This window comes from Sycon ciliatum, chromosome 3 (genome assembly GCF_964019385.1).
Source record: "Sycon ciliatum chromosome 3, ocSycCili1.1, whole genome shotgun sequence".
Taxonomy (NCBI): Eukaryota; Metazoa; Porifera; class Calcarea; order Leucosolenida; family Sycettidae; genus Sycon; species Sycon ciliatum.
The window spans coordinates 16,298,638-16,324,591 of NC_088645.1; the positions used below are offsets into that span (position 1 = coordinate 16,298,638).

At 46.4% G+C, this 25,954-nt stretch overlaps 1 protein-coding gene across 1 annotated transcript in view; it reads right to left on the bottom strand.

Annotated features, from left to right (window-relative positions):
* Positions 1–6,827: 6,827 nt before the first annotated feature.
* LOC135811571 (uncharacterized) overlaps positions 6,828–25,954 on the bottom strand; it is a 50,386-nt gene continuing 31,259 nt past the window's right edge. Inside the window, exons 9-15 of the mRNA XM_065324802.1 lie at positions 17,727–17,848; positions 14,855–14,953; positions 13,319–13,487; positions 12,616–12,723; positions 10,526–10,617; positions 7,636–7,731; positions 6,828–7,355 (exon numbers count right to left, since the gene is read on the bottom strand). Of these exons, the coding sequence (XP_065180874.1) occupies positions 7,305–7,355; positions 7,636–7,731; positions 10,526–10,617; positions 12,616–12,723; positions 13,319–13,487; positions 14,855–14,953; positions 17,727–17,848 (737 nt within the window). The 3' untranslated portion in view covers positions 6,828–7,304. The remainder of the gene's footprint in view (positions 7,356–7,635; positions 7,732–10,525; positions 10,618–12,615; positions 12,724–13,318; positions 13,488–14,854; positions 14,954–17,726; positions 17,849–25,954) is intronic.

Sequence of the window (25,954 nt, forward strand, 5' to 3'; positions counted from 1 at the left end):
TGTGGCTAATACAAAATGGATGAATTCTGAAATGGAGCAATCAATGCCAATTGCAGTCATTTTCCAGCTGTTTGTTGCTGCACAGTCATTCTTTATCCCTTTGTGTTCGCGACATACGCACCAGTTTGATGCCCCTGTCTGTAGCCGGTGAATGCTTGAACTGCTTGCAACTTGTTTGTGGCTAGTGCGCTGCATTTAGTAGCTGAACTGCATGTCTGGAGCACATCTCAGGCCATGCCGCCTCTTTGTCTACTGTGCTTACCAGAAATTGCTTGTGTGTGTGCAAACTGTTATGACCTTGTTATAGTGTGCCCTGTTCTAATCAGTAACTGTTTGCTTCATAAGTTACCTGCCCAGGCAGATCATCACGGCCACCATCATTTCGATCTCTGCAACTGGTAACCGCTACCTCGCTACCACCGATGCCGGCCATCTCGCTACTACCGATGCCGTCCACTTCGCTACTACCGATGCCGTCCACTTCGCTACTACCGATGCCGGCCACTTCGCTACCACCGATGCCGGCCACCTCGCTACTACTGATGCCGCCCACATCGCTACTACCGATACCGGCCACATCGCTACTACCGATGCCGGCCACCGCGCTACTACCGATGCCAGCCACCTCGTTACTACCGATGCCGGCCACCTCGCTACTACCGATGCAGGCCACCTCGCTACTACTGATGCTGGCGACTTCACGACTAGCGATGCCTTCCACCTAGTTACTAGAGACGTTGGCCACCACGCTACTTCCGTTGCTGGCCACCTTACCACTGCTGATGTCCGACGCTTTGCTACTACCGGTATCATCTAACTATGTACAATCAACGCTGTAACACAGCCACCGACAGCGACTGCCTGCTTACTATGGCTTTGATCAGCTGCCTTACTATCAAGTCATTTCCGCCGCCTGTGCCTCAAATGTCGGGCATATCGCCCATCACGCTAATGCTGATGTTGTCTACACCAGCTATCACAAGACTGGTCGCGTCCTGTGTGTCACAATACTGCTGCTGGCACCATCGGTCTCTTGCCTGTGGATTTCATTAACATTACTACCACTGGTGCTCAGCTATGCCTCTCTGGCGATATCGGCATCGTTTGGGTTGGATGCGGATCGACATTGCCTTCATCCCAGATCTCAAAAAGGTAAAGTATATTCTGAGCCCGTTTGATCCATGTACGTTCGGTTAGCACAGTCATTGCCATGTTAAGTTCTTGAATGCTAGCAATTTCCGAAGTCCATACTTCCTTGCCAATCTTTCAGATAGTGCCATCCCCCCCCCCCCCCCCAATTGGACCCCAGTGAAAATTAGGCTCGAGTGCACAGGGAATTGGCACCTGCAGACTTCATGCTTTTCAATAGTGTGAAGCCTCCATTGAGTTATCGAAAGAAAGAAATGCATAATTAATGTTGTAAGAGAGTGGCCCATTCTAGGAGGTGCACATATCTTAAAAGACCTATATCCAGCAGCGGAAACGTCCCCCGATCTTGGGAATTGTTTGCAGACTGCCATTTTTTACCCCTGCCTGCCTCCTGCAAGTTGGAGTGATGGCATACATTATACTTCCCAGCCAGATGCACCCTGCGCACTTACATTAAACGTTATATTTAAATTTCTTCTCAATGCGCCCATGTGTTTAGCCAGCACAATTGTACAGGTTATCGCCGACACAACTTGGAAGGTCGATGAAGGCCAGCCACGTCATGGAGTCGCCAGCAGCTTTCCCTCCTTTTATCATTTCAATATTGTCAATGAATCAGCAATGAGCATGGATCATGATTGAGTTGAGCCCACAATCCTTCACAATTTTTAATTGCATGCAGAGTTGCTTCAAAGTGGCCACTCATGCATGTCCTGGTCTCATTGCTGACCCAAAAATGGAACGGAACACCTGTCAATGGGGAGGGAAACACTCGTCAAATCTTTGAATTTAAAATTATAATTGGGGTGAAATTGTATACTTCCGTCAACCGCCACACCACAACTGCGCTCCCCAGCTGACCTCCAGCGCATTATGCTTACACCTTCTGTACCGAAAGGGCGATTTTCACTACCTTGTCTAGTATACACTATCTACCTTCGCTGACCGTTAGAGTTTTATACTCTAAATTGGCTGTATGAAGAAAGCGGGTATCAACCGATGTGTCGCTTGCTGATGGTATGCTGTGGCAACTTGTCGAGGTCGGCTGGAGAGCGCAGTTGTGGTGCGGTGGTTGACTAAAGATATGCAGAGGGCCAAATGCTGCTCCCTTATTTAAAACCGTTTACACCAACTGACGGAAATCCAAAATCACACAAATCCTATAAATAATACAAAAAAAATGGGAAAAAGCTATAGACCTATGCCCAAATTTGTCAGGTGTGGCGGCCATTTTTGATGCCCGCATGCAGCTTGTGTGGGCCCTATCCAAATGTGTGGATTCCATTCAAATGTATGGGCTCCATTCAAATGTATGGGCTGTATTTGAATGTATGAGCTGCACCCAAATGTATGGGCTCCATTTAAAATGTATGGGCTCCATTCAAAATGTATGGGCTCCATTCAAATGTACATGTATGGGCTCCATTCAAATACATGTACATGTACATGTATATGGGCTCCATTCAAATGTATGGGCTCCATTCAAATTATACAAATGTATGGGCTGTATTTGAATGTATGGGCTGCACCCAAATGTATGGGCTCCATTCAAATGTATAGGTTGCATTCAAATGTATAGGTTGCATTCAAATGTATGGGCTCCATTCAAATGTATGGGCTCCATTCAAATGTATGGGCTCCATTCAAATGTATGGGCTGTATTTGAATGTATGAGCTGCACCCAAATGTATGGGCTCCATTCAAATGTATGGGCTCCATTCAAATGTATGGGCTGTATTTGAATGTACAATGTATGGGCTGCACCCAAATGTATGGGCTCCATTCAAATGTATAGGTTGCATTCAAATGTATAGGTTGCATTCAAATGTATGGGCTCCATTCAAATGTATGGGCTCCATTCAAATGTATGGGCTCCATTCAAATGTATGGGCTCCATTCAAATGTATGGGCTGTATTTGAATGTATGAGCTGCACCCAAATGTATGGGCTCCATTTGCAAAGTATGGGCTCCATTCAAAATGTATGGGCTCCATTCAAATGTATGGGCTCCATTCAAATGTATGGGCTCCATTCAAATGTATGGGCTCCATTCAAATGTATGGGCTCCATTCAAATGTATGGGCTCCATTCAAATATACAAATGTATGGACTGTATTTGAATGTATGGGCTCCATTCAAATGTATGGGCTGTATTTGAATGTATGGGCTGCACCCAAATGTATGGGCTCCATTCAAAATGTATAGGTTGCATTCAAATGTATAGGTTGCATTCAAATGTATGGGCTCCATTCAAATGTATGGGCTCCATTCAAATGTATGGGCTCCATTCAAATGTATGGGCTCCATTCAAATGTATGGGCTCCATTCAAATGTATGGGCTCCATTCAAATGTATGGGCTCCATTCAAATGTATGGGCTCCATTCAAATGTATGGGCTCCATTGAAATGTATGGGCTCCATTCAAATGTATGGGCTCCATTCAAATGTATGGGCTCCATTCAAATGTATGGGCTCCATTCAAATGTATGTGCTCCATTTGAATGTATGGACTGCACCCAAATGTATGGGCTCCATTCAAATGTATGGAGTGTGTTTAAAATGTATGGGCTGCATTCAAATACATGAATATGGTTGTCATTTTAGAAATGGCATAAAGAGTTTGAATCTTAGAACATGATATCCGGATGCAACAAATTTCGTGATTTGGCCCAAATCCGCAATTTTATGCAAAATAATTCCGCGGATTCCTGGCAAGTTTCTCATCTTTCCACACCTTTCGCCGCGTTTTTGGTTCTGCCGCAATTTCTTGTGCAGGTTTCAAGAATGTTTCCGCCAATTCCCACAGCGATAGACCAATGCTCAAAATTTCAGGTTTGGCTGCCATTTTGATTCCTGTCCTCCCCTTCCAAATGTATAGGCCCTATTCAAAATGTGTGGGTTCCATTGAAAGATATGGGAGGCATCCAAATGCATGAACACTATTCGAATGCATAGACCTTTCCTTGTGAATACACAGTAGAGTGCCCATTATCCGAAATAAACTATTCGAACAATTAACTGTCTGAAATGCCCGCATGAAATGAATTGAAGGTAGAAGATGAGTTTGTGCTGACTTTCAGCGCCACCCTGAACACCAACTACGGATGTATGGCAGCAGGTTGCGAGTATGCCCATGGGTGATTTTGAGGAACTGGAGTGTGCCTAATGTTTGTGGGAATGTCGAAAAGAATGAAAACAGATTTTACCATGAGGTAATTTGCATTCTTCGAATAGGCATTTGCCAACTCCATTATCCTACATACTCGCCCATCCAAACCCCGGGTGGGTCCCCACGAAAAGCCGCGGAAAATTCCTCCCGTGTCTCTGGAAAGTTCTGCAAATCTTGCGGTGCATCTTGGGCTGAGTTTGCTGACTGAATTTGCGGTCAAATATGAGAGAACTTGCGGTTGATTTCTCGGAATCTTATAGATTTCCCTCTAAATCCGTGTTTGTACTGAGATGAAGTAGGGATGAGCTTCTGGCCTGGAACATTCCCATTTGCAGTGCTCATTCCTTCTGCTGCGGGCTATCGGTTATGGAACGATGATGAACGTCGTGTTTTTTTAAATGTTTCATTCCCTATTAAGTTCATGATCTGCACAGCTCCCAGCGTGGCATTGGTTGGCTTGATCGGACTGCATTGAGCAGCAGTACTCCAGTACATGAAAATATACTAACCATCTTACAAACCTCGGCTATGTGTCTGTTCCAGTATCAGTCTATATTTCACATGCAAGTGCTCTGTTGACGTATGTCATAATCCCGTAAGACTAGAATATACTAACCATCTTACAAACCTCGGCTATGTGTCTGTTCCAGTATCAGTCTATATTTCACATGCAAGTGCTCTGTTGACGTATGTCATAATCCCGTAAGACTAGAATATACTAACCATCTTACAAACCTCGGCTATGTGTCTGTTCCAGTATCAGTCTATATTTCACATGCAAGTGCTCTGTTGACGTATGTCATAATCCCGTAAGACTAGTGTGTGTTCAAATGTCCCCGCCGCCACTTCCATCCAATATGCCACCGCCCCCGCTGTGCAGTATCTTATGGTTCTGTGGTATTCAGTAAAACAAATGTATGGTGCATGGGGCTGCTGCCTGCATAAACTCTGTTGGAATATGGGGCCCATTGAAATTCTAATAAGAATAAACCCTGAGTAAATGGGATAGCAATATTCTAGCATACCAAGTAGTAGTAGCAAGAGTGGATAAACAGGACTGCAACTCCGCATCTCTTCTGCACATACTGAAGACGCCCTGGTCCACGGCGGAAATTTTTGTTGACATCACCTTTTTCAGAAAACTTTACGTGTGTCGTACAGAGCACGCGGATTTTGCCGCTGAGCAGTGCGAGAGCACGTGCTGGGCACTGATCTTGTAAAGTCCACTAGGCAAAACGTCCCGCGCGTGCGTCTTACGATATGACTCGTGATTTCTAGAAAAGATTGCGTCAACAAAATATTCCGCCCTGGGCCAACCCATCCGCGAGTCGCACACTCTTGTTTATCTACTCTTGGTAGTACACTAAAATTGCCCGAACCCGTTCAGGTTTGGACCGAGCACTGCCTGTGACTCGGAAGTGCCCGTATACTTACTCAGGGAGGTAAGCAAACATTTTTTAATGCCTATCTATTTTTTCCTTTTTACGTTGAAATGCCAATTGTGCCGGTAGACAGACATGCCCGGATAGGGATGTTCGGATCTGGGGTGTTTACATGCATATTTTAAGGTTACCTTACTCAAATGTATGGACCCCTGGCATGCACCACAGCGGCACATGAGCTCCGTTGAAATGTGTTGCCTGGACCCATTTTCAAAGAACACATAATTATCTTGCTTGTAGTGCATGTATTGGGGCTGCACACTGGGGGGTGCAGAATGATGTACTGGTGGTACATGTGCACACACAGGGGAAATGGAAGGGTTTTGACTAAGGCTCAAACGGTTAGTCCGATTAACCGGTTGCAGACCGGTTACGAAGAATTAACGGTTAACCGATAAAGATAACGGTTACGCAGTAACTTATCAGTCAATTTCAAGTATCAGGTCGTTGCAAAGTATGCACTTTCGCAGGCTGTCGCACGCGTACGCAATTTATGGGCTGTCAACTCGGTCATATCTGGTCTCTTCGTGTGAGTATGTATGAATGAGCATGCAAGAGAATACATGTGTGCGTTGTACTGAATAGGGTACATTTTTTGAATAAGTATAGCCAAATATACGGTTAAAAAAGAGTTCGCAGGATTGCCGTGGCTTATAGGTTATAACCGTTAAACCGACCGTTAGCTTAGCAGTTAACCGTTGGGGGTAAAACCGTGACCGTTTAAGCCCTAGTTTTGACTGCACGATTATGAAAGCAGCTTCTCCGGCACTTGACCGCGTACGCTTGCATGCACTACAGGTAATGTGCATTGCACATGATGATGCCATACTTGCACTTACACTTCATGTTCTGTACTCAACATAAAACAACAGATCATTCAGTCAAGTCTATAACACGCTGTGCATAAACAATAAACTTTTCTGACGCTGGATTTCCTTTTGCTTGCTACTGCATTCACGCGATGTTGCATATAAACAGTAAACAGAAGTAAAGTTTCCCACACCAGTGATCAGCTAGTCATCAGCAGAGAGAAGCTCAAAACACACTAGTCATCAGCAGAGAGAAGCTCAAAACACAATAGCACTCACATAGCACACATGGGGTAGTGGTCTACCAGAGAATGTACTCGCAGAATGTACTCAGTGTACACCACCACACTCGCAGCCACACGCTAGCAAAAACCAAGGCCAGAAAGTAATAAGGAGCATGGCGGCCAGCAAGAGGGATGTCAGTGCAAGACACGGGCAAAGCAATGTCACGGTGTGGGTGACTGGGCAGCGGGGGAGTGCCTGAAAATCCGACTCCCTAAATTTCCAGCCATGACCTGGGGGAAAAACTCGCCTTGCGGCCAAAAAACCCTTCTACTAAACCTGCCCCACTGCCAGTCACACCCAAAAAACGAAGATAAGCGAGTAGAAAAAAGTAATCAAACACAAAAACGCCGAAACACTCGAGACAAACACAAAAAATAGCAAACAAACAAAAAACTCCGTGACCCTCGGGACAGAAGCACAAAAACATAGCATGCGGCCTGCCATGTTGTTTCATTGGAACAAGGCACGTCGAGCGGCGCTTATTTCCATAGTGATGCCCACCTATTTAGTAAATAGTAGACACACCGGCACATAAAAACACAAAGAGAACATCTGGTTTGTACAGAATCATTGGTCGTAACACACACACACACACAACCACACACGCACACACACACACACGCATGCACACGCTCACACGCACACATGTAAAAGGTTATTTTGACCCAAACATTAGTTCTCGTTCACAAAATTGAAAAGAGAGAAAAGAAAACTGTTTTTCTACTTCGAAGTATTTTAGGAAGAGACATTGTTGTAGTGAGAACATCAAGTGCTTACTTACCATGGAATATTTCTCTCTATTTCTTTTTTCTCTACATCTTTTTTTACGTGACTTCTTGACAGTGACTGGCAACAGCTTCTTCTCGACATTCTTTGCCTGAGCATGATGGACATGGGACATGAACAGCATGCATACAACATCAGCACTACAAGAGAGCTTGGAAGCCGCGAGTCAGGGCCCTACGCTATGCTTTTTTGTCTAGCTCATCATGAATGTTATTAGAACTGATGGAAAAAATGTTTTTTTTGTGCCTTGATTGGCTATATCTTTGCATTCGAGGGTAATACGACACCGTCTACCACCTTGATGACCTAGGCAAAAGAAGCATACGGATGTTATACATTTTTCATTTCTCCTATATTTTTAAGACATAACCTGGGATTCGAGCCCGTACTATCACCCTGCATGCATTCCCCAATACACTTTGCATACATACTCATACTTCCAAGTTGCTTCAAGTTATGATCTTGCATTTGAAAGCCCTACCGTATTTTTTCCGGTTGTAAGTCGATCTTTTACGACTTAAAATGGAAATAGAAAGGGTGGGGGTCGACATACAACCGGGATTCGACTTATAACCGGGAATTATCAGTATCTTACAAAAAATGACTCGCACTGCATGCACGAGTGCACTATGTGTACACATTTTTGCCAAGTTATTGGCCTTTTCAAGGATTGGGATGTTATAACCTCCAATAAGGAATGTTTACACGATTTGTTGATGTGTTCATAGCAGGGAGTTAGTAGTGCTTCTTTGGGTGAAAACTTTAAAACACAGAATTGAGACCTCCGGATACGGGGGTCGACCTATAACCGGGGTCGACTTACAACCGGTAAAATACGGTATTTAAATATTGTGGCCAGCTGTCTTTGATGGTACGGTACGGGACAGGTACGGGATAGCGCCAGACATGCCGATGGCACAAACACACAAACACGAACTTAAAGCTGTGTGGACCCTGGCTAGCGCCAGACGGTACTGAAGTAACGTCTTTTGCATAGCTACGGGAATAATAATTGTATACTGGTAGAACTATTGCTACAAATATCACACACTGATGAAACAAGTCCTGAAAGACATTCCAGACCACACCTAGATACAAATATCACACTGATGAAACAAGTCCTGAAAGACATTCCAGACCACTCCTAGATACATACCAGTTCTCCTCATACTTGAAGTAGGCCTGCTACTTACTGCAGCCAGATAGTCCTGTGACAGCAGGATCTACGTAGTGAGCAGCTCTGTGCTGAGCTGTCGCGCCCTTTTGCTACAACATGGTTTGGCCAGCGTCTTGTCCCACGTGCTTTGCATGTAGGTTGAGCGACACGCGCTTTCCCCACGTAGGTGACATGCCTTCTTGGCATGACACATCATGTGAACCAAGGCCGGAACCTGGTCAGGTAGGTTCTCGCGTTGTACGTTTCCTGGAAATGTGACTCCGGGCTTTGTTCAAAACCACGTCACCATGACGTTCTACAGGTTTCCACGATGCCTCGGCGCTTCGTGCAAAGAACCAAGACTCACAGAGCTAAGTGCAAAGAATGCAGAGCCGAGACGGGCGCAAGAGCAAAAACTGTCACAGCGCCAGGTCAAGGGTATCACACAAGCAGAGCAAAGAACACCGCAGAACTTGCCCATAAGAAGCCGCTGAGCAATAATGGCACGTTGGGTGAGCAGGCTCCCCAACGTGACCCTCATATACGCACATTGTACTCTGACGTGGGTGAGCGGGCTCCCCACGTCCCAATTCGGTCTTTCTTCTATCCATGTCTTTCTTCCTCTTCTCGAACGATTACCGTACGTGTATTCTGCTTTCCTGCTGACTGGCTGCGCATATTCCGGTTTTACCTGTTCTCCTATTTCCTGGAATTACCCCGTACCCTTCGAAGCAATGATCACGCCATATCTCTAGATTGCGCTATAAAAGAAGCTCTCGCTCTCTCTCTTTTACATCAGTCGAGTCGAGACTCGGTCTCAGCTCTCTGTTTTGGTTTACTTAGAGGTCGGATTCGAATGACTACTCATAACGTGAAACTAACAGTCTTTGTCTGTTGACTGTGTGGGGTTGGACTTGGACCAAGCCAGCTATATTAGTTGGCCCCTGGGTTATGTTGGGCTCGTCGTGAGGCCACACGCCTATTCGGTCGCCGCTTGTAGTGATTTCTGGGTCCGGTCACGGAGCTCAGGGATGCGACAGGTAACAGTGAAATGTGGTGTAATCCGGGAATGTCACAGCAGCACCTACTGTGAAAGCCATTATTCTAACGAGGCGCATATTATAACGATTTCCTAAATTTTAACTTGTTTACCTGCACCAAAGAGTTACGATTCACACTCATACTCAACGCTCAATAGCAAAAGTATATGTAACAATTTCTGTATAACTATTAAATTTTCTATTTTAATGACAGACTTCTCCTCGTTAACTCGCTAGAATTATCACTTCGTTATGTGTAGTAAGGCTTTACAGTAGTCAAGTCTGAAGTGAGTAGCCTAGGCATGCTCCTACTCTCCTTACAACTCTGATCGCAAGAGAGAAATGGAGAGAGAGAGAGGAGAGAGAGAGAGAGACAGACAGAGACGGAGAGAGAGAGAGAGAGAGACAGAGAGAAAGAGAGAGAGAGACAGAGAGAGAGAGAGAGAGAGAGAGAGAGAGAGAGAGAGAGAGAGAGAGAGAGAGACAGAGAGACAGAGAGCGAGAGGGAGAGAGAAAGGGAGAGAGAAAGGGAGAGAGAGAGAGAGAGAGAGAGGGAGAGGGAGAGGGAGAGAAAGAGAGACAGACAGCTAGAGATTGGGGGAGGGGAAAGTAAAAGGGGCAGAAATGGCCTTTACCGAACAAGAACGACCAGAAAGGAGACAGATGTAGAAAAAATAGAAGTCACTAACCTTGGGCTTATCATCCTTCTCATCATCAGCAATGTCTCGATCAGATTTCCCCTGCTTGGTTGTCTGCGGCAAGGCTTCACTCTTGGTATTCTCTGCCAATAGTAATAGGACAATTGTTCAGAAGTTACTTTGCATTAGCTTGGGCAAGGTGTGAGCAAGGTGTAGAGACGAGTTAGAGGTAGGAACCCTCAGTGATTCATACAATTGGCTTTGTGAATAAACACGTGCTCAAGTAACCTTTTAAATGATACCATTAATTGAATGCACACTGTGCATCTACTGCGCTTACACAGCTGCATAATGCCGTTTATTATTATTATTATTTTTTAAATTTTACTATTATTTTTTTCGGCAACGCAGATGATGATGATTTACCAAGAGCAGTGTGTGTGGGGGGGGGGGAGGGACATGGAATTTTCCTCCCTCTAGACGCTGATGCTGCAAGTTGGAAGTAGTTAAATTGACAGCATGAAGCAAGGTGGAAGACACTGTGTTTGGAAACAGTGACCTTACTACAACCATCTTCACGTCCTTTTCAATAAGAGTGTCTCCTCCACCATATCTACAGATGCATGAACTCTGCAGCGGGAGGTGAGACTTGTTGTGAAGCTGAAAAATTGTTCTCTCAAGATCCGAAACGTCAAAAAATAGTTTGATGATCGTCGTCAGCTCAGGAAAGCCTAGAAAGTCGTTGCAGCAGAGCAAGGCTCCCGTTGGTTACAGCTGGATCCTTGTCCTTTCAAAAGTAACTTGTACAGGAGCTTGCATTGAGAGAAATCTCAAAACAGGTCTAGTTCAGCGTGAAATTAATCAGACAATTTGGAATATTCGAAAACACTTGAACATGTTTCAGCCATTCAGCTGGCGCTGAGAATTCAGTACGACCAGACTGTCACCTGAATGGTGCCGAATGCGCACCGAGCGTTTCAGCTGGTCAGCCAAAATCTTGTGCAGTGTGACCACAGCCTTAAACGGTCTGTGTTTGGTTAGCGACCGCAGCATATGAGTCTCGTAACTTAGCGGTGGCATTGCTGTGTGGTAGAGCACCGCTGGCCTGTAGCGAACGTCCCTTGTTTGAGGCCTGATGTCGTTTTGGTGACAATCATATTTTCACACACTTTCCCCTTTCTATTAGTACTCGCAGACTCCATTGCAGTCATCTACACATTAGAGTACCTCAACTCACACAATCAAAATACCGTCTCTTTCCCTGCTGCATACGAGACTACCTCAACTCACACAATCAAAATACCGTCTCTTTCCCTGCTGCATACGAGACTACCTCAACTCACACAATCAAAATACCGTCTCTTTCCCTGCTGCATACGAGACTACCTCAACTCACACAATCAAAATACCGTCTCTTTCCCTGCTGCATACGAGACTACCTCAACTCACACAATCAAAATACCGTCTCTTTCCCTGCTGCATACGAGACTACCTCAACTCACACAATCAAAATACCGTCTCTTTCCCTGCTGCATACGAGAGTACCTCAACTCACACAATCAAAATACCGTCTCTTTCCCTGCTGCATACGAGACTACCTCAACTCACACAATCAAAATACCGTCTCTTTCCCTGCTGCATACGAGACTACCTCAACTCACACAATCAAAATACCGTCTCTTTCCCTGCTGCATACGAGAGTACCTCAACTCACACAATCAAAATACCGTCTCTTTCCCTGCTGCATACGAGACTACCTCAACTCACACAATCAAAATACCGTCTCTTTCCCTGCTGCATACGAGAGTACCTCAACTCACACAATCAAAATACCGTCTCTTTCCCTGCTGCATACGAGACTACCTCAACTCACACAATCAAAATACCGTCTCTTTCCCTGCTGCATACGTCATTTAAAATGTTCACCAAATCTTCGGCCATGGCCCGTCATCAGGGTGAAAACTGTAAACTGTTTTTTTTACCCTGATGACGGGCCAAGCCAGAAAATTTGGTGAACATTCTAGTGATGTATGCAGCAGCAAAGAGATCGTATTTTGAGTTGAGGGACCCTACTACTTTCCCTTTTCATTCCCTAAAGTGGATGAAAATAAGACGTAGACCGCCATGCACGGTGCTCTTACCTTCAGTTAACTTCTTCAATATGGAGTTGGTAGCGCGAGCAACCCATGAAACCGGTCTCTTCCGGCGTGAATCAGCGCTAATGGTGTCATGCCTCTTCCTCTTCCTGCCTTCACGACGGTCGATCATATCCCAGAAGTTCGCCACAGGTACACATAAAATCACAAATGTAAGCACATACGCATTCACCCGCATCAAAATACGCGTATAAACAAGATAGGCCACATCATGTGGTGGGTCAAAAGCATTAGGCAGCAAGTGAAATGTGCCGCTCATACGTGACATGCTCGGAATGCGCCACAATCAAGAAAAACTGATTACATGTGAAGCCAACATAAAAGAGAGGATCATTGGCAAGCATTTGTGATACAAAGAGTTGCATGCTGTGGGACGTGCCAAACTATACACGCACAATTGTGTACACTTTAAACACTGCTCATAAATCTAGGCTTGAAATGAATTCACCATTAGGCTTTTGAGTGAGCCTGGCCAGTAGCAAGTACTTCACGGGGAAGAACTATTGAAGAACACACACTCTTCTTTTCCCGTCAACACCCATCCTCATCGATTCGGTATACAAAGTGGTTGTACTGTAAAAGCTCCTACTTGGCAAATACCAGTTCCGGTCAATACACTGACCTACGTAGAGAATTGCACCATAAAAATGCTCTTGTGAATCGTGCTTTACGTAAAAACCAATCTTACTATTCTCAGCTTGCTGCGGTCTCTTCTGCTTGTCCGTTTCACTGCTGACAATACCACTCTTCTTGGCCAAGCCATTTTGAGATGGAGACCGCTGCTGCTGCTGCTGTTGTTGTCGTTCTTTGTTAGCCTTGTTTGGCTGAGGACTGATGGTTGGGATAGACGAGGGTGCCTACAAAAGAAAACAGACGCAGTGTTGCCACATCATTTTACCCAAATGTGAGTAGGTTAATATAAAAAATTAAATTCATCATCCGGGGAAGGAGACCGCGGACCCCATTCCTACCAAACCCAGACTACACATACAGAACTTTCTCGTTTTGTAATGTCACCGCCCACGACTTCCTACAGAGAGCTGACTAACTTGCTTAGCACTTTAGGGGAGAGCTGTGGTAACGCCTATGATGTTCAGTAACAACAAAGAAATATGGACAATGACTTATTAACAAAGAGTGTCAAAAGTGGGCATCCATAACTGTTGTCAGCAGGTCGTGGCGTGCCTTTAAACTTGGCAGGCTGCTGACATGTCAGCAGGTGTGGCAACACAGCAGATCACCTAATAGTAGTGACGAGTGACCACTGCTAGCAAAATATTTCAACAACGGCAGCGGCAGCAGCAGCACTAGTACACAAGCATACAGAAAAATAGGTCATTCCCCCCCCCCCCCCATGCCACTCCCATAACATAATACCATCATTTACTTGGCCAAAGTTGCACATGTCTGTCAGGAGGATTTATAGGCAAACATAATTCCCTCAGTAGCCCATGCCCGGAAGGTCTCATCTTCATACAAACGTGTGTAGAATGTAGGACAATTAGCTTCCAAGATATGCTGCAGCTTATACACTCAGCGTATACAACTGAAACCAGTGAGGGTTTGACTTGAGAAGATATCATGCATGCTCATGAAAGAACAGCTGTCCAAATAGTGCCCCGTGTAGAAAGGAGTAGAGCAGTAGAAAGGCCAGATCATTATCACACGCTTCTAGCGAGGATTTAGAGTCTGAGTGCACCTTGCTTGGTCTGACGAAGAGATTTGGGAGAATCCCGCCACATGCTCAACAGAACGACATAAACAACAAAACTGAAAATTCTGTTCAGCACACTGTAGACATATTGGTGCTGAAGTCATCTTTCTCTATTCTTTAGCTATGTGCAACTGTTGGGCTTCAGGTACCAGTAGCAATCAGTTCAGGACTGACTTGCGCCAGATACGAGTATGCTTTGTCTCTCTTGCAGTAGTAGCCTGGCTGCAACCTGTGGGCGCAGTTGCCGTGTTCCGTGGAGTGGTGGGGGAGGGAGGGAGTGGGGTGGGGGAGGGCGGGGGAGGGAGTGGGGTGGGGTGGGGGAGGGCGGGGAGAGGGGTGGGGGGAGGGCGGGGGAGGGAGTGTATGCCTGCAGTGGGTGTAGTGGGATGTGAAAAATATATTTTTTTTTACCAAGAATGTGGTTCTCGTTCGCAAATTGAAAAGAAAGAAACGAAAAGTGTTGTTCCTTTTTAGAAAGAGATATTGTTAGTGAGAACATCAAGTGCTTACCTTGGAAAATTTCTTTTCATGTGCATGCTGGAAAGGATTGTCTTGTGGCTTCCTGACATTGTCTGGCAACGCTCTTGCAACACTCTCGACTTTCTTTCCCTGTGCATGATGTACATAAACACAATACATCAGAGTTATACATTGTATGCTGGTAGGACTATTGCTACAAATACAGGTCCTTCCTCATTATAACGAGTCCGAATAGTACATAAACCCCGTTAGTAAATAGAAATCTGAAATCCCCTGGCGAAACGAGGTCTATAAAACTGTTAACAGGTCCGGTTACAACATAATACGTTAGTACATAAAATCCATTATAACGACCCTTTGCCCAGGTCCCTGGAGTGCCAGACCCTCAGTATAAGATAATATTGACCATGCAGGACCAAGGCAAAAGCACGTAGGATAAAGCAGAAAGACGAAACGTATTATATCTATGTACATGTATTCGTCAATATGGACAATCCTTTGCATCCAAGGAAGAGTTATGCTGGAGATGTTCAATTATCTTATAACGAGTTGAAGCATCGATAATTTATGTTGTATCGAGGGTAGCCCCGGTAAGTACGAAGTAGTGCCTATTTCACCTTTAGCTGCAAGTCCTGCTACAAGATGAGTCTCGTTATAAGACAACTTTTTCGATGGCCCAGAGATTATCTACTAACGAGGGAGGACCTGTATCACACTGATGAAAAAAGCCCTGAAAGACCCGCCAGACCTCTCCAAGTGAACATGCCAGCTTTCCTCATACTCCAAGTAGGTAACAATGAGAATGTGGTGCAATCCAGGAATTTTCACAGGAGCACCTGCTCAAGTCTCCAGTGAGCCTAATCATTCTCCTACTCTGCGAACAACTCCGTTCATACAACTCTGATTGAAAGTAGTAAACCAACAGAGTGAACTGGTGGACTTTTCTTGATCAATTCACAGCATGAGACATTGTAACACGGCAAGGGGAGATGACAGTACAGTACAAGGAGAATGGCAATTTCTGGACATGAAAATAAAATAGAGCCCCACTGGCTGTGTGTTTTACATTCTTCTTATCTTTTTGTACTTATTGCATGGCCTAATCCTTCATATTTCCAAATATGTAACAATTGCTTATGCTTTGATCCCAGAGACTTGCTAGGACATTCTTGACAGGCTTATTTTTTGCCAAAATTTCATTTATAGGAAAGAAAAAAGAAAAAGGACCAAGGAACTACAAGTTATGCTATAATGTCCACTAACACCACCAGTTACTAAACAATCAGCTCATGCGATAACATTGCACGACACTGACCGACGGTACTGGCGTTCTACAACTAACTGGCTAACAGCTCTAGCACATCTTGGATGGGCACTCCAACAGCCTTCCAACTTGGAAGGTTCTTAGTTATAGAAATAACATAAGGAGGGGAAGGTGAGCGCAACCAAGTTAAGCACGAGCTGAAAGTCTCAGCTGTGAAGGACGTTGGCGGATGTTCATGCATGTCGATGACGATACTGGCAAAACAATTGGACAATACGGTCAAACCACGATTCAAGGACGCAAAGCAACATTCCACACAACTTGTGGGGCTCAAAAGATGCGAAGATCAATAAAAAGGGAAGCTAGGCGAACAAGAATTATGCAAAACCAAACGCCTCAGTAAAACAGCTTGATCTTCCCATCTTTTGAGCCACACAAGTCGTATGGAATGTTGCTTTGCGTCCTTGAATCGTGGTTTGGCAGTATTGTCCAATGGTCTTGCCAGTATCGTCATCGACATGCATGAACATCCGCCAACGTCCTTCACATCTGAGACTTTCAGCTCGTGCTTATCTTGGTTGCGCTCACCTTCCCCTCCTTATGTTATTTCTATAACTAAGAACCTTCCAAGTTGGAAGGCTGTTGGAGAGCGCACCCAAAATGTGCTAGAGCTGTTAGCCACATAGTTGTAGAACGTCAGTACCGTCGGTCAGTGTCGTGCAATGTTATCGCATGAGCTGATTGTTTAGTAACAGGTGGTGTTAGTGGACATTATAGCGTAACTTGTAGTTCCTTGGTCCTTTTTCTTTTTTTATTTCTTATAAATAAATCCTTGGCTCTCCATCCGAGTCCATTCCTAAATTTCATTGTAGGGAATTCTGGACATGAAAATAAAAGAACATCAGTTGGCATCCCATACTCCACCATTTTGTTATTTTTTCTCCCGGTGGACTGCAGTTGGCCTCTTCACACTTCCAGCCACCAATTCCAGTACTATACAGTGTCTGACGTGGAGTGCACATGGAGAAGCCAACGATTCATTACTACATTCTTCTTATTTTACTTCAAAATTCTAATCCGATATCGTGCCACAAAACTAGTTGAAATGCCGCACAAGCAGAGGTTATCAACAAGGCACCGACACGAGGAGAAACTACAACAGCCCAGCTGTCGACTACAGGAAGAAAGGACTTCATCAACTCAAGTGACTTGACTCTACATGCGACGAAAAATTATTTTACTCGAAATGTCCAGATATGTACAATGTCCAGAAATAGCAATTCACCTCGTACCCGTACTGCAACAGTACATCAACAGATCTAAGGCAAGCAGTAGCACTGGTAGTAATGCATGATAGAGGGGAACAGATTTGAAGAGAAAGAGAAAAGAGAGAGAGAGAGAGAGAGAGAGAGAGAGAGAGAGAGAGAGAGAGATAGCGAGAGAGGGAGAGAGAGACAGAGAGACAGGGAAAAAGGGAGACAGAGAAACAGAGAGGCAGAGAGACAAAGAAACAGAGAAGGAGACAGAGAAACAGAGGAGGAGACAGAGAGGGGGGGGGGGTAAAGGGGCATAAATGGCCACAACAGAACAAAACCCCAGAAAGGAAAAAAAGGTGCAGAAAATAGAAAAGTCACTAACCTTGGGCTTATCATCTTCCTTATCATCGGCAATGTCTCGATCAGATCTCCTCCGCTTGGTTGTCGGCGGTTCGATAAAACTCCTGGTTTTCTTGTCCCATGTCCTTATGTCGAATGGTTTCGCTGCCAATAGCAATAGGACAATTGTTCAAAAGAGTTAATTTGCATTAGCTGAGACAGTGTGTCAACAAGGTGTAAAGAGGAGTTTGAGGTAGTAACCCTCAGTGATCCACGCAATTTGCTTTGCGAATAAACCCGTTCTCAAGTAACTTTCAATGATACCACCAATTAAAGTATGACAGTTGATTCGACCTATGCCTGGGAGAAAGGCATGTGGAAAGAAGTGGTTGCCACGAGGACTAGAAATCAGAGGCCTCCGACCTCCACAATGCTCTCCTACTTCGTGTTTATCTGTGTCCAGCTGTGTCCATCACTAGCACATATTTACCAATAGCAGAGGGGGGGGGGGGGGAGGGCATGGGATTTCCCCCGCTCTGGACGTTGATGCTGCATGTTGGAAGCAGTGTCACTGGGACGTAAGTAGGGATGTCAGCGCGGACACTGCGCAGGGCTTTGCGCATTCAATGATGTAATCGATTTTTCAACGCGGCGATGGCAGACTGAAAAAAAATGGCGATCGCCAAAAACCGGCTCAGTGAGTCGGTATTTGACGACTCCCCGATGCAGCTCGACCTAGATTTTGAAGTTTGGAACATTTTTAGAGAGAAAGAGAGGGACAGAGAGAGAGAGAGAGAGAGAAAGAGAGGGCTAGAAAGAAAGATTACTCAAGCTAATGCTTCAGTAGAGTCACTAGAAGTTCTGGGCACACTGATAGGCTAATATATATTATCATCTGACGATTTCCACAGCTTGTGCCGCTTGTTGCAGAGCATAAGTGAAAATGCGCCGCCAGAAGATCGGCGATCGTGAAGTCGGCTTTGGGTAGATTTGGCTTTCGCCATCCCGAGGAGTCGCTCCTGTTGCCTGTGAGAACCAAACCACGTCTCCACACGACTACTCGAACAAAACCCTGTCCACACCTGACAATCGATGTCTCTGGAACAACGGCCCATATGCACGGCGATATGTCAGAAATGCAGAAATTCACAAGAACGAACACCGTCACGTGGAGCATGAACGCTTCGGTCAAATTTCCTGCAAGCTCTCAACATCCAACATCAAGTATTTCTGCCGGGTTTACCATTGAATCCAGAGCTTTTCCCCGGTTAAATCCAGAGATTTTCAACTCGGAGATCGTGGCAACGATCGGCATGGTCGCCATTTTCCGCTCTGAAAGAACCCTGTCGTTTGGAACGAAAACGGCTTCGCGCCTTCCAACGAAAGCTAAAAATCGATTCCAGAACACATGGGCGGCCAACATACCAAACAAGATCCCATTCTGGTAAGCAGGTAGCCTGTAACCACCATCTCCTTGCAAGGAAATTTCAGCCATTTCTCCTTCGTTCAAGATCTCAATTTTCTGCAAAAAATAGCCAGTGTTTGGCAAAAATTCTGCATGCCACTTCTGATGCGCGTTTGGCTGCATGCGCGAACTGCATGCGCAGTGCACGCGCTGAGATCCCTAACGTAAGGTATTTTACCACATGAAAGTATTACACAATCATACATTTTAGTTGATAAGGAACCAGCACTAGCTTCCAAATACACAAACACGACAAATACGCAACAATTCGTACAAGTATGACAAACACTTGCTAGTACATTGTATAAGGTATTTTGTCCTCTTTTCATTCCCTCAAACTAATGAATAATTCATGCCTTAGGGCTCCCCGCATACTATTATAATAGTTCAGGTATGTGTGGGACAGCAGGCGCGTACGCAGGGTCACCTCTAGGGGGGTTTCCAACCGAATCCCAAACAATGAATGAGTTTTAAGTTTTAACCCTTTATAAAAGAGCCCTAGGAAAATTTCAAAATTATGCATTTTTTCGTGTTGTTTGGATCAGAACTTCAGTTCTACTCACTCAATCTTCATTATCTTGGGCTTTCTGGAAGTGGAAAGGTACCAGGGAGAGAATGAGGTCGACCATGATAGCCAGGACGCAGTACAGTAATGTACATATCCAGCGCTATAGGCTATAGCGGTAGAGTGCAGCGACGGTGCGAAATATGCCCCAAACAGGCTCAAACGCATCTTGCTCCAGCGATTTCGTTTTTCTTGATCGCAGAGTTTCGATTTTTTTGCTGTCTACTTTTGAAAATATCACAAGTGAAGCCCCTGCAAATTTGAGCAAATCAGCGCGACGAAAATCTCAAATTCTCGATACTCAAGTCGCACTTTGAAATTGCCGAGATCGCGGCTCAACTTATGAATGATTTATCTCACGATACATTGCTCACAGCGCTTCGCAAATTATTTCAACTGACAGCTGAGAGGTTTCTATTCGACCTGGATATTTAGATCGTTGGATTTGAGCGAGATTTGACTGAGTTACGATCTTTTGAAGTTTTACATTCTTGCCAGATCGATCATGCGCCCTACCTAAAATGCCCAAAAACGTTGCTCGTTTGGAACATTTGGGGGGTTTCCGGGCAACGGGAAACCCCCCCCTGCGTACGCGCCTGGACAGTGAGGGATGTGCAACTGTGTAGCTTCCTTCATGAAAGCGTGAACTTCGAGGTCTGAACAAAATGTTTTGGAAGGTAGCTCAATACCAACAAATTGGTCTAAAGATTGGTCTGTGTTTTTTTCGTCTTCAGCACCTGTAGATGTCCGGAGCAAGAAATGACCATTTGTTAGGGGGAGGGTATACTATTTAGGCATCATCTTCCAGTATGCCGCTTTGAAAGATATCGGATTTTAGATAGTGCAGAAATTGTGTGAGATTCCTCCCTAAGGCCTACTTTGGTAGATAGCTTTGCATAGGCTAATATCATGGTGTAGTTCCTGCCAACAGGTCTCCTGTATGGAGTAACATATCTGATGTGTATCTATATTCATTACGTCATAGTTGTACTGCATGCACGCACACACACGGATTAGTTGAGTGTGCTTCTTTTTCCTGTTGTTCTTTCTCATGACATGTTTTGTTTCCGTTCCCAAGTCTTCACGAATAAATAGTAACATATCATGGCGCAGTGAACTTGTTCTTTCCTGTGTCCGTGCCTTGTGTCCGCACCTTGTAGTGTTTGCACGGGCCCAGTTGTTTTTTCCGTGTGAAGTAGTAGTTTCCGCGATCGAAACTCTGTCTCAGTTGAATTATTTTAGTAGTGTATTTGTTCGTACTCGTGGACGAGAGTGACTAATCGTAATGGAACAATCACAGGACGATACCGGATTTGACCTGTCCTCCGCGACCGAGCGACAGCAGGAATCTCAAATGGGTGTCCTGATGAAATTTATGGAGCAGCAGATGCGTGCAGCTGAGGCTCGTGATAAGGCGATGCAAGATCTGTTCAAGAATGTTCAGAGCAGGTCGCTATCACCATCGCAGCCTCAGTTCACTCCGCAGCCCTCAGCACCAGCTCAGTCCACCTCGCAGACCTCAGCACCACGGCCAGTGAACAGTGTTTCCTGCCCACACTTATTGTCGTCTGCGACGCTGGCTGATTTTCACTCCTTCGTTGAAAGCTGGAGTGTTTGCCAGCATTTGGCCAGCCAGGCTCGTGAGGCCAGAGTGGCAACACTCCGTCAGTGTTTCGATGAGGAGCTGCGACGTTTTATCCGAGAGGATATTATCTGCATACCAGCTTCAGCTGACGTCGACCTGATGCTGGAGCGCATTCAGGCGTATATCAGACGGCAACGTAATCCACTGTTGGACCGCATAGAGTTTTACCAGCGTGTCCAGCAAGCTGGAGAATCATTTGATGCGTTTTACACAGCCCTGTGTGAACTACAAAGTGCATGCGACTTCTTGTCACACAGCCTATGTGGAACGTGTGATGCTTGCTGCTGTGCGCAGTGCAAAGGCCGAGGCCGTACCCTCAAGGAGGAATCTCTGCGCGACCGCGTCGTCATTGGTGTGCGGAACGATGAGACGCGACACAAGTTGCTCGCAACTCATGGTCTCACGCTCGACCAGGCTGTCACCCTCTGTCGGACGGAGGAAGCAGCATACCACACCAAGGCACACATGCCCAGTCCTGGCCTCCAGGCAAGTGCTGCCAAGCAGTCGGCGTACAAGCAGCAGAAACGTCACAAGCCAGCTGACTCTAAGCCAAGTGAGACATCAAGTGCGGCCAAGTCCACTTGTCCAAATTGTGGTCGTTCTGACCACACGAAATCTGTATGTCCTGCCAAGGGCAAGAAGTGCAACTCCTGTCATGGCATTGGGCATTTTCAGCGAATGTGCAAGCGCCAGAAACAGCCGAAGACTAGCTCTGCTGCCAAGCTTGGACAGCTGAAGCTACAGCGTGCGTCTCGCGTGGACCGTCGCACAGTACCTGTTTCGACCATGCTGCAAACAGAGGATCAGCCATCCCAACTGTCCTGGACACCAGACACAGGCAGTGACGTTGATGCCATTGGCGAGGAGCACCTCACGCAGATCGGTGGGTTCGTCGAGAACTTAGATGACGACCACGACTGTGTGCAGGCTGTGACCGGTGAGCCGCTACGCAACCTGGGCAAGATACGTGCGACTCTACGAGTCGGTGAGACGCAGCATGAAACCGTCATCCATGTGTACAAGGGTCTACACGATGCCCGGCTGTCTCATACCTCATTGCGTGCGCTGAAGTTTCTCCCACCTGATTGGCCAGTCCAATTCACCGCTGAACACGAGGGTGCATCTTCACCCAAGATCTGTGCAGCTGTTTCGTCATGCGCTCATCCTAGTGATGCTGAGTTAGCGCGGACACGTGAGCAGCTCCTGCAAGAGTTCGCTGACGTTTTCTCGGATTCCGGTCTGAAGCCAATGGAAGGTCCGCCAATGGAAATTGAGCTACAGCATGATTCTAAGCCTTCCTGTGTGTACACTGCTCGACCAATACCGTATGCGTTCCGTGACCAGATCAAGACTCAGCTCGACGGCATGGTCAGCGACGGGATTATTGAACCAGTGACGGAGCCCCAGTGAATGGTGCCATCCGATTGTCATAGTAGACAAGAAGGGCAGCACTGAGAAGCGCCTCACAGTTGACTTCAAGCGGCTGAACGACCAAGTCCGTCGCCCCGCGCATCCCGTACATACGGCACGTGACGTTGTCTCTGGAGTTGGCTCTGCTAAGTTCTTTACGAAGCTCGATGCAAGGCACGGCTACTGGCAGATTCCTCTCAGTGACACTGCTCAGGAATTCACCACGTTTATCACCCCGTACGGCAGATATCGTTATCTACGGAACCGCAGGGTCTAATATCTGCTGGGGATGAGTTCAACCGGCGCACTGATGCTGCGTTCTCTGCCATCCCGCGTCTCGGCAAGGTAGTCGATGATTGCCTAGCGTACGACGACGACTTTCTGTCGCATGTCAGCCACGTGCGCGAGATTCTGCTCTGCGCCAGGGAGCATGGTATCACGTTCAGCCCCGCCAAGTTTGTGTTCGGTACGCAACGTGTCCATTTCTGCGGCTACAACGTCACGCCTGATGGCTGGGTCGTCGACAATGATAAGACGTCTGGTATTCGCCAGTTTCCAGTACCCGCCAACAGAACCGATCTCCGTTCGTTCCTCGGTCTAGTGAACCAATGTGGCGAGTTCACTCCACATCTAGCCGAGTTGACCAATCCTCTGCGTGGCCTGCTCAAGACCTCCCGTGAGTTCATGTGGGACGCTAGCCACACTGCAGCGTTTGGACGGACACAGGAAGCTCTCTTGTCTCCTCCGGTTCTCGCTTTCTATCAAGTTGGTCAAGACCTCCGGCTTGAAACCGATGCATCCGCTCTAAGAGGTCTCGGATTCGTGCTTTGGCAAAAGCAGAATGATCAGTGGCGTATTATTCAGTGTGGATCCCGCTACCTGTCTGATGCTGAAACACGTTATGCTGTCATCGAGTTGGAAATGCTCGCTGTAGTATGGGCCGTGCGCAAATGCCGCATCTACCTGTCTGGTGCGCCATTTGAAGTAGTCACCGACCACAAGCCCCTGATTCCGATCATCAACTCATATTCGTTGGATCAGATCGAGAACCCGCGTCTTCTACGATTACGCCTCAAGCTCCAAGCCTATCAGCTGCAGGCATCTTGGCGAAAAGGTTCTGAAAATGCCTTCGCCGATGCGCTGTCCCGGAATCCTGTTGGCATTCCTTCCACCACTGATGAGCTTGGTGAAGCCCCGTCGCTTTATTGCCGCAGCATTCAGATCTGCATGGTGCACTCGGACACTGAGCCGAATGCGAATCTCAAGGTTGCAGAGCTGCGTGAAGCTGCAGCTGCAGATGCCACGTACCAGTCATTGATTGAGTGTATCTTGACTGGATTCCCTGATCGCCAGCAGAAGTTGCCTGCTCCGTTACGTGCGTACTGGAATGGACGTGAGCATCTCTCCGTCGACCATGGCATTGTGTTGAAGGGCAACCGCATTGTTGTTCCTGAATCATTGCGTGCTCAGGTATTGCACAACCTCCACGCTTCACACCAAGGCCTAGTGCGTACTAAGTCTCATGCGCGTCAGCTTGTATACTGGTCCGGTATCACCAAGGACATTGATACACTCGTTCGTTCTTGTCTTGCTTGCCGCGAACACCAGTCGTCCCAGCCAGCTGAGCCCCTGCTGAACGACCGCACCCCGACACTACCGTTTGAATGTGCATCTGCCGATTTGTTCACTTGTCAAGGTCACGACTTCCTTGTGTATGCAGATCGTTTGACCGGATGGCCCTGTGTCTCGCGTACTGGCCGCACCACCTCATCGCATGACGTGATACTAGCATTCCGTCGCTGGTTCTCTGATGTTGGTGTTCCTGCTGTACTGTGTACAGATGGTGGTCCCCAGTTCTCCTCGCATAAGTTTGCTGAGTTCTGTACGCGCTGGCAGGTAAACCATGTCATATCCTCTCCCCACTACCCGCAGAGTAATGGGCACGCCGAAGCTGCTGTCAAAGCCATGAAGCGTCTTATCACCAAGACAACCGTGAATGGCAATCTTGACACAGATGACTTCCGCCGAGGGCTCCTGGAATGGCGAAACACACCTGGCTCCTCTGGCCAGAGCCCCGCTGAGCTCCTATATGGCCGCTCTCTCCAGTCATTCGTCATTGCACATTGGAAGGAGTTTGATTCATCCTGGCTCTCCAAAACGACGACACGTGATGAGACTGCCATGCCATCCGACGATGCCGTCACAGACAAGTCGTCAACTCGTCGCTCGTTGCCGCAGCTCCGCCTCGGCACCCACGTGGATGTTCAGCATCCGCGCACCAAGCAGTGGTCTATTCGTGGGGTCATTGTTGCTGTCGGTAATCATCGGGACTACCTAGTGAAGTTGCCGAGTGGTCGCATTTATTGGCGGAGCCGCAGATTCCTGCGTCCGTATCGCCCACTTGTGCCTGCACCGCTCGTTGTCCAACCGGCTGCTGCTGACGCCTCTTCCCAGCCGCCGCCGTCCCGCCGCAGCGCACGTCAGCGCAAGCCACCCCAGCATTTAAACATTGGTTCGCATCATGGACAGTCCTATGATTGACACTCTTGATCACTAATGTCAATTTCTGCTGTCTCTGCTTTGTTGTTTTCATTCTTCATTTTGTTTTATTTATGATAGATGTTGCTGTCACAGGTTTCGCAACATCTCGAAGGGGCGTGATGTGTATCTATATTCATTACGTCATAGTTGTACTGCATGCACGCACACACACGGATTAGTTGAGTGTGCTTCTTTTTCCTGTTGTTCTTTCTCATGACATGTTTTGTTTCCGTTCCCAAGTCTTCACGAATAAATAGTAACGTATCAATATCTACACAGCAGATTCCAGACTTTTCACCCATTGCAATATTCCATAGCCTTTCGCCTGCAGTGAATTCCGCGTGAAAGTCATTGCTAGCATAAAAAATAAAAATAAATTCCGAAGATGCTCCTGTTTTGCAGCTTATATGTCAAGTCACACCCTTGCTGAATAGGAAAAACAAAAGGTTATATGGGGCACTTGGGCAAATTCCTGCTGTAAATTTCAGTGAAAAACACCATGGAGAAAAAGTTGTCCACGAGGGGGCTAGACTGATGAGGGGCAGAAAGTCATAATATTACCACTGATGACATGCGTAGAAGGATGCTCAGAAGACCAGTTTGTGACTTACTGTAAGTCTAAAAAAAGTCGGCCCATTTAAATTA